Source organism: Photinus pyralis, unplaced genomic scaffold (genome assembly GCF_008802855.1).
Source record: "Photinus pyralis isolate 1611_PpyrPB1 unplaced genomic scaffold, Ppyr1.3 Ppyr1.4_unclustered_Scaffold5186, whole genome shotgun sequence".
Lineage (NCBI taxonomy): Eukaryota > Metazoa > Arthropoda > Insecta > Coleoptera > Lampyridae > Photinus > Photinus pyralis.
Window position 1 is genome coordinate 81,036 of NW_022171727.1, and position 9,264 is coordinate 90,299.

The 9,264-nt window shown below is 41.9% G+C and overlaps 2 protein-coding genes across 2 annotated transcripts; one reads left to right on the plus strand and one right to left on the minus strand.

Moving 5' to 3' along the window:
• Nucleotides 1–203: 203 nt before the first annotated feature.
• On the plus strand, nt 204–1,249 carry LOC116182414. The gene is made up of 5 exons (XM_031502949.1): nt 204–337; nt 390–479; nt 527–671; nt 726–868; nt 918–1,249. Exons 1-5 carry the CDS (start codon nt 271–273, stop codon nt 1,208–1,210), a joined length of 738 nt encoding a protein of 245 aa, XP_031358809.1. The 5' UTR covers nt 204–270; the 3' UTR covers nt 1,211–1,249.
• A 6,209-nt stretch (nt 1,250–7,458) lies between these two features.
• LOC116182412 lies at nt 7,459–8,973 on the minus strand. Its single transcript, XM_031502945.1, has 5 exons — nt 8,823–8,973; nt 8,687–8,776; nt 8,498–8,642; nt 8,304–8,446; nt 7,459–8,254 (listed from the first exon to the last, which is right to left on the minus strand). The coding sequence occupies exons 1-5, from the start codon at nt 8,890–8,892 to the stop codon at nt 7,965–7,967; spliced, it is 738 nt and encodes a 245-aa protein (XP_031358805.1). The 5' UTR covers nt 8,893–8,973; the 3' UTR covers nt 7,459–7,964.
• Between the last annotated feature and the right edge of the window lie 291 nt (nt 8,974–9,264).

The window sequence follows — 9,264 nt, forward strand, 5'->3', positions numbered from 1 at the left end:
TACGTATCAAAGGTGGAAGCGGACTTTGGCACAGCCTTGCACTTGTTGACAGATTCACGGTGTAGCGTTTTTTTCAGTGTGCACATTTCATCAAAGCCGTTGCTTAAAATGTGCTATTTTTACTAACAAATATAATGGAAATGAATGTAGTTCGGACATGGGAAAGAATCGCCAACAATGGACCAGGCTCCTAGAACCTTGTAATTTCCCCACGTTTAACATACACGTATAAAAAGCCATGGTACAGTAAAGAGGTCAGGAATCAGAGCGATGAGAGGCGTAACGTGCATTTCTGTGATAGCAATCTGGATCGGTTTGTGTACTGCCGACATTTTGGGTAAGTGTGTACAGTGATCTTACGGAGCAAAATTTTTAATGTCGTTTTTTAGACAACCTCCAAGTGTGCAAGCGGAGCAGCTCCAATTTAAATGATTGCCTCAAATCGGCGATAGAGAGCGCGTTACCGGTGCTCAAAGATGGTGGTGATCAACTTTTGCGTGCTCGTTTTGAATGCGATTCTTTTCAGGTTTGCCAGAGTTCGGTTTCCCTTCACTGGAACCGATCAAGATGGACAAGTGGAATATAGAGCCGCAACCTCCGTTACACTTCACGAAAAGGTACGAAAATATTGAGATGTACAACCACTGGGCCTCTCAAATTAAGGATGTCAGGTGACCTATGTGAAAGCTTCCACGTGACCGCGCCCTAAACGACGCGTGTTTCAGCTGTGCAATTGGAGAAAAGGACTTTTCCCTCAAGATTAAGGGGTACAACCCTAAGATAAAACTCGAGTCCGATTACGAGTTTGTCAACTCGTCATTCGCGGGTATCGACGTTAGCGGCAAAGGAAAAGCTACATATGACCATAGTAAGCCACCCTTCGGATAACCCCAAGAAGTACGCCATTGTGTTTCTAGGTGGCTACGACTTTGACCTCACTATGAGAGGCGAAATTGTCCAAAAAGGCGGCGATGACTATCTCACACTGAGCAGTGCTAACCTAGTGATGACCGCCGAGAAATTTAGCATTAACTTCAAATCCGACAACGCTCAGAGAGACAATCTGATTAACACATTCGGCGGACTCCATGGAGTAATAATGTTTCCGTTAGTGAAGCACGATTACGAAATGATGTATGCCGAAGCTTACAGGAAGTTAGCTAATATAATTCTTGACCAAGTTCCCTATAACAACCTTTTCCCGATGTGAAAGTGTACAGTTCTCAAATAAATTTCTTTGTTTCAATGATACTCTTTAAATAAATCCACCTGGCTCTCCTTGGTTCAGCCGTGCTCGAGTATTAATATCCGAATCAGGGAAGATCCAATTCATTCTCGATTATGGGCAGTTAAAATGGGGAGGGGGTAAAAGAAATGTGAATAGAAAGTGGGGATGGAGAAACGTACAGGAAATTGCAGTTTCGTGAAAGACGTGCGGAGATACTTGAACCATGCTGGAGTAAGGGGTTGGAGGGAAGCATTGGTGATATATGGACCGATATTGATCTTAATTTCTTTGCCACAGAAGATATCCAAAAAATGGACGAGAAAAATTGTGCAGATTACCATCGCCATGTTTCTGAAATATTTCTAGTCGCCAGTGGCGTGCAGTATTCCGGTGGCGTATCAAACTTTACTAAAACATTTGAATATAATGGAAACACGCTCATCAAAAATGAAGAAAATGACAGAGGATTAAAAACCCGGCCTTCCGTTTGACAAAAACGCGTAAAATTTACTAATTAATCAGGAGTTCAGTAGTGGCAAAAGTTATAAATAAGTAATTATAAATTATGAAGTGCAAGATACTGAATTAACTTAATTGATGGTTCAATAATCGGATTAAGAGCGCAAATGGATTGAAACATTATAATTTTTAGTGATACTCTCCTGATACCTAAAACTAGCAGGAGAGGAAAGTCGTAAATTAGCGGTGGCAGTTACACGTATTTGACGTATTACCCCCATCCCCTTTGCAAATCAACATCATCTTCTCCTAAGAAGTATTGAGGAGAACGTAGCACTGGGTGGTCAGGAGACAATGAAATAACATCCAGCACAAAAAGATTAAATGACCATTTTAGGAAAATCGCAAACAACCCAGCAAAGGAAAACTCGATAACTCTTTTCCCTATAACCCCTAACTATAGGGGTTTTCTACAAATGGCAAGGGAACCATCGCAGGGCCCTCGAGGGTATAGAAAACACCCAGCAATAGAAGTGTCAATGACCATTTCCGGAAAATCGCAAACAACCCAGCAAAGAAAAGCTCCGCCCTTTCCCCTGTAAATCCATGCCAATCTTCTTTTGGTGGAGGGTATTTCATACCGCCAGACCCCCCGGTGCAACGTTCTCCCCCACAAGACGCTTAGTCGCCAGGACTGTCATAGTTTTTGAGAAATTATTATTTCCTAAGAATTATTGCGGGGTATGTAGCACCTGGGGCCTATGAGGTATGGAATACCACTCAGCAAAAGAAGGTTCAATGACCTATATACCTATAACCCGTAGTACTCTAATGGGGGTTTTATGGAAATGGAAATTTCACAAACAACCCAGTAAAAGAAAACTCGATACTCTCACTGGGTTTTGTGGAAATGGCAATGGAACAATTGTGTAATTCCGGGGGCTATTCCACCCCCCCCCTCCCCCGGGGCTACGTTCTCGGCCACAAGACGCTCAGGACTCTGATAGTTTCTGAGAAAATTATCAGATCATCTTCTCCTAAGGATTATTTCAGGGTACGTAGCACAGGGAAGCTTGGGGGGGGGGGGGCATAGAACATAAAACGTCATTTTTCCAAATTTGAGCGCCTTTCAGACAGAGGATTAAAAACCCGGCCTTCCGTTTGACAAAAACGCGTAAAATTTACTAATTAATCAGGAGTTCAGTAGTGGCAAAAGTTATAAATAAGTAATTATAAATTATGAAGTGCAAGATACTGAATTAACTTAATTGATGGTTCAATAATCGGATTAAGAGCGCAAATGGATTGAAACATTATAATTTTTAGTGATACTCTCCTGATACCTAAAACTAGCAGGAGAGGAAAGTCGTAAATTAGCGGTGGCAGTTACACGTATTTGACGTATTACCCCCATCCCCTTTGCAAATCAACATCATCTTCTCCTAAGAAGTATTGAGGAGAACGTAGCACTGGGTGGTCAGGAGACAATGAAATAACATCCAGCACAAAAAGATTAAATGACCATTTTAGGAAAATCGCAAACAACCCAGCAAAGGAAAACTCGATAACTCTTTTCCCTATAACCCCTAACTATAGGGGTTTTCTACAAATGGCAAGGGAACCATCGCAGGGCCCTCGAGGGTATAGAAAACACCCAGCAATAGAAGTGTCAATGACCATTTCCGGAAAATCGCAAACAACCCAGCAAAGGAAAGCTCCGCCCTTTCCCCTGTAAATCCCTGCCAATCTTCTTTTGGTGGAGGGTATTTCATACCGCCAGACCCCCCGGTGCAACGTTCTCCCCCACAAGACGCTTAGTCGCCAGGACTGTCATAGTTTTTGAGAAATTATTATTTCCTAAGAATTATTGCGGGGTATGTAGCACCTGGGGCCTATGAGGTATGGAATACCACTCAGCAAAAGAAGGTTCAATGACCTATATACCTATAACCCGTAGTACTCTAATGGGGGTTTTATGGAAATGGAAATTTCACAAACAACCCAGTAAAAGAAAACTCGATACTCTCACTGGGTTTTGTGGAAATGGCAATGGAACAATTGTGTAATTCCGGGGGCTATTCCACCCCCCCCCTCCCCCGGGGCTACGTTCTCGGCCACAAGACGCTCAGGACTCTGATAGTTTCTGAGAAAATTATCAGATCATCTTCTCCTAAGGATTATTTCAGGGTACGTAGCACAGGGAAGCTTGGGGGGGGCATAGAACATAAAACGTCATTTTTCCAAATTTGAGCGCCTTTCAGATTTTCCCGACGAAAACTGAATAATGCTGTTTTAAATTGAGGGACAAGGTAAGGCCTCTTCCATTTTTACATATTTTTTTTAGCAGAGAACTTTTGATGGACCTTGACCATATGTCATATTTTTTTAAAATTTGAAATGCGCCCCCCTCTTCCCCCAACCTGATAACCAATGACTCCGAGTTGCCGTTATGCGACCATCAGGATGGGCGCCATTTCGATCGTTGTATCTCAGGCTCTCAGACTCTGAGCTGGCTACGAGAAAGAGTTGTCTGGGGGGCGAAGGGAATTTTACTTAATAGAGGCATGAAGCAATGAGAAGAGGTGAAATAAATAAAATGGTGGATCACTATGGAAGAGAGATACAAGGGAAAAGTGAGGGGGCTTAACGGAAGCTCAGAAACGGCGCGCAAAAAAGATGTGAAGATGTTTGGACGAAGCGATGGAGATGTGAGGGGTGGTGAGGAAAAAGGGGTAGAAAAAAACGCGGGATCAGAAAAGGAAAAAATGAGAATATATTTTGCAATTTCATTAACGACATTTGAGGGTTCTAGGGGTGTAGATCCCTCATAACGTTTGAGAGATTTTGAAAGGTCCAGGACAATTACATAAACTTCTGAAAGGTTCAAGGGGATCTTATGGTTGTTTGGGAGGGCTGACAGATTAAGTGGAACCCAATGAGACTAACAGTGAGTATCAATATTAGAACAAGGCGTCTGTACAAAGAAATCCGAAGGAGGAAGAAAAATCAAACCTTTTGAGGAGTAAAAAAACTCAGGATTCACGTAAACTCATAAAGTCTCAGGGATACTTAGACTCAAACATTAGATGTTCGTGTTTCCCAGATTTAGGAGTATTTCAAAAGGTTCACAGACTTAGGGAGGTGAAATGGTGGTGCGGAACCGAAAGGGATTGAGAGGGCTCGGGCGGGACCAAGAAAACCAAAGTGCTACACAGTTGACCCAAGAGAGACTATGAGGAGGAGGGCAACATTAAACGTGTTTTAAAAGATGCACAAAGAAAGGTCTAAAAAGAGTCCGGAAATATGAATACCCAAAGACTCGAAGAGCCAAGAACGTTTGGGCGGATTATAAGAGTTCTAAAGAAAGGAGGATGCGGATGGAATGAAAAAAGTGGAAAAGGTAAAAGAGGTATCGGAAATATGGCAATGACGCAGGTGGTAGAAATGTAACAGTGCAAGAAGTGGAAAATTCAGAACGGCTCAATGTTAGTGAAAAAGAGTCAATAATCTCAAAAGATCTCAAATAATTTAAAACCCAAGAATACTTCAAAAATGTGTAAGGATGCCACGACAAAAATTTGAAGTTTCGAGTGTCAAAAATCCATGAACATTTAAGGTTCTTTAAAAAATATGACTTGAATAGGATAGAACCTCAAACCCCCAGAGCTCCTTCTTCCCCAAAAAGTTTAGTGCTAGCATACTCCACAGGAAAAAAGGCTTTGTCTGTCCTTTTTATGAAAACTAATTATGTGACTGAGTACTCTAGTATTGGGAGGTATGAAATTTCCATACGCCTCAGATTGCCGGTGCTACGTTCTCCCTCAAAAACATTTAGTCTTAGTATACTGCACAGGGAAAAGGGGTTCGTCTGTCCTTTTCTAAGAACTAATTATGAGAATTGAAGCGCTTTAGTGGAAAATCGTAGTACCGAAGGATCTGGAGGGGAAATCCCTCAGCCAGCGGGGGGGGGGGGGGGGTATTAGACTCCCACGGTGCTAAGTTGTTCCCAAGAAATATTTAGTGTTAGCATATTCCAACGCAAAAAATGTTCGTCTGTCTGTTTCCAAAAATTAGTTTTGAGACTTTAAAAGTCTAGTGGAAAATCTAAGTACCGAGGGGTCTAGGGAGTATGGAATACCGGGAATGAAAATTTGATTACCTTTTCTCAAAAGGTAACGTGAGGTTGTTAGGTTAATGGGGAAAAATTAGCGATCCTTCCTTTGCTGAGCGTACTGCTCGGAAGTATTACTGGAGAGTATTATACCCCCCCCCAGACTCCCTCGCTGCTACGTTGTTCCCCAAAAATGTTTAGTGTTCGCATACTCCAAAGGAAAAAAGGTTTGTCTCTTTTTAAAAATTAATTATGAGACTCTGAGCGTCTAGTGTAAAATCGTAGTACCGGGGGGCCTGGGGGGAATGGAATACCCTCCAACCAGCAATGAAAGTTTGATTAATTTTTCTGAAAAGCTCACGTGAAGTTGTTAGGTGTAATAGGGTGAAAATTAGTGAGTCTTTGATGAGGATACAGCTGGGCAGTATAATGGTGGTGGTGGTGGGGGGGGGGGGGCCATGCACTCCAAACCCCTCTGTGATTCGTTCTCTCCCAAAAACAATTAACGCTCGCATACAAAAAAGGTTCATCTGTCCTTTTCTAAAGAATAATTATGAGACTCTGAGCGTCTAGTGGAAAATGTACTACGGGGGGAGGGGGGGGGAGGGTCTGGGGGCAGCAATGAAAATTTGATTACCTTTTCTCAAGTTGTTACGTATAATAGGGTAAAAATTAGTGAGTCTTCCTTTAGTGGTGAGGGTACTGCCGGCGAGTATTACGGTGGGGGGGGGGATTCCACATCCCCCTAGACCTACGTTTGTAAAGTTACCCCTGGAAAAGGTCTTAAGTGTTTCTATACTCTCCGGTATTTATGTTACGAATTAGGAAAGCTGCAGGAAAACCTAATTCGGAGTAGCGGGCAGAATGCTGGAAACTGATCTAAGGATATTCCCATCTCTGCCACAGATGAAAAATTCACCTCAACTCAGGTTCGAACACCCGACCTCCGGTTTTGTAGCCCAACGCTCTACCACTGAGCTACAAAACCGAGGATCAGTTTCGAGCATCCTGCCGGCTACTCCGAATTAGGTTTTCCTGCAGGGGCACCTCTAAAAAGCATTCTGCGGGTCTCTCTGTAATTGGGCGAAAGCTGGTCGAGGGTCCAGAACAAGAGAGACAATAAACAAAAATAGATAAATAAATAAATGAGAATCTGAGCGCTGTAGTGGAAATTCTTAGTACCTTGGGGGGTCCGAGGGGTATAAAATACCCCCCCTCAAAAGCATGAGGTTGTTGGGTATAATATGGAAAAAATTACCTAGTCTTCTTTTGCTAAGTGTAATTAATAATTAATTAATATTATTATATTCATATTTGTAATATATTTAATAAAATATATTTATAATATTAATAAATATTATTAATATTAATTAATAATGCTTATTTTTTACTCGTAGGTACTGCTGGAGGATATTCCATACGAGTGTTCAAAGTACAAACACATTCAAGAACGCGGAGAAAATAATAATAATAATAATAATGATAATAATTAAAAAAAAGTGTATGTAAATATCTCAAATACAAAAAACAAGTTATGGTTGGTTATTGCCCCCATAACTTATAATAGTTATACCAATGTAATTGTGGAATAATAAATAAATAATAATAATAATAATATACGTTTATTGAACCAACATCACATAAAAACAATAAACTTTAATTATTTAATCTACACATTGAATTAAAAAGGAAAGAAGAGAAAAAGAACAAGAACAATTATTAATTAGTTTATACAGTTTCAAGAGAGTTTTCAAGAATATTTGTGGAGGTTCAAAAAGCTTTCTGAAGGTTGGGGAATATTCAATAGGGACCCGTAGGCGTTAGAAACCTTTAGAATGAACGCTTGGCAGAGCTTGGAACAGTTCCTGAAGGATTACAAGGATTCAAATGGACCGACGAGGACGCTGGGGTGGGGTGTAAAGAACGCGTAAAAATGTCAAAACGATTCAAAGATTTTTAGATCCAACATTCCGTTGCCGACAGTTCCAGAGTCCATTTTGAGTCTAAGGTACAAAGATTTGGCAAACCGGAAGCTCATAGTCAAGCAGATCCAAGTAGGTTCACGGATTTATGGTGCCTAAGACTCAACAAAATCTAGGTTTAGGGGAGGTACGTGGGAGATTGGGGTGGAACTCGAGATTTCATGGGAAGGACTAGGAATGTCAATTACTTGGGAAGCAATTCATCAATCGGGATTTTCGCAAACAACCTTTTCACCAAGTTCCCGTACGCCGCGCCGTAGATCTCTTCGACCTCCTTCCGTACTGCCCCATACAGAAGAGCCGAGTTGTCAGTAAACACCTTACTCACGGTCTTGCTCAACTGTTGGTTGCCGTAGAGGTCGACCGTAATCGAAAAATCCTTCAGATCGACATCCACCGTCACGTTTCTAATTGAAAGGTGTTTAGCCTTAGGCTTAAGCTCACCCTCGATGTAAATGAGGAAGTGGTAGTCATCTGTGGAGCACCTTAAGGTATCATCATCAAGAATCCGTGGTCAACTTACGGTGGATTTGTTCCATTCGTCCTTTGCCACTGAGGTCAAATCCGAAGACGATCGCATCCTTGTACTCCAGTCCCATTGACAGCGTGCCCGTGTTGCACTCGCCTTTGATCGCCATGATCACGTTCTTCTCATCGATTCTTGTGCTAAACTCCAAAAAAATCTCTCGCACAAGTACCTCCAGCGTTTCAGCTTACCTGACGTCGGTAATTACCGAATCGGCATGTCCGTGAAGCTCAATGTTGCTGTACACCTGGTCGAAATCCATCGGCGGCTCGGCGTTGATGTACACCATTTCGATTTTGATCGGATTCATTGACGGGAACGAAATTTCGGGCACGCCTGAAATTTGGACGTGAAACCGCTCAAAAGCGCGAGGTCCCTACCGTTCTTCAGCAGAGGCAGCGCCGCCTGGATTGCAGTCCTGAGGCACCCGTTCAGATTCGGATCCGATCTTTTGCATACCTGGAGCTGGGCTGCAAGAATTCGTTGGAATCAGAAGATCAATCATCGTTGACTTACACAGAATGTTAGAGTAGGATGCTGCCACTGCAACATGTACCAGGAGGAGAAAGTGCGTAGAGTAGTTCATTGTAAACTGCACGAGAGATGGAGCTTGGGACTGGCTCTCTATTTATAGGGGAAATGTCGCATAATGTTGGGAATTGGGGTTAATTAAGTGGATTTCAACATTTATTGTGAATTTTTAACGAAGTGTATCGCAAGATTTAGTATAGGTAGGTAATAATAGGATAATGGAATCGTATTCCCATTGCCATGAATTCGTTCAATAGCAATTAGGTTGGTAATTAAATTCTGAAAATAATTAGGTGTTTATTGCAATTTGACGATGGGAATATTGAAATTAAAGAAATTGACGTCAAAATGGCTATTGCAAGATCATATATTTCGAAACTTTCCAAAGAACTTTCGTCTGCCACCATTCGACACATTGGGTCCAGGA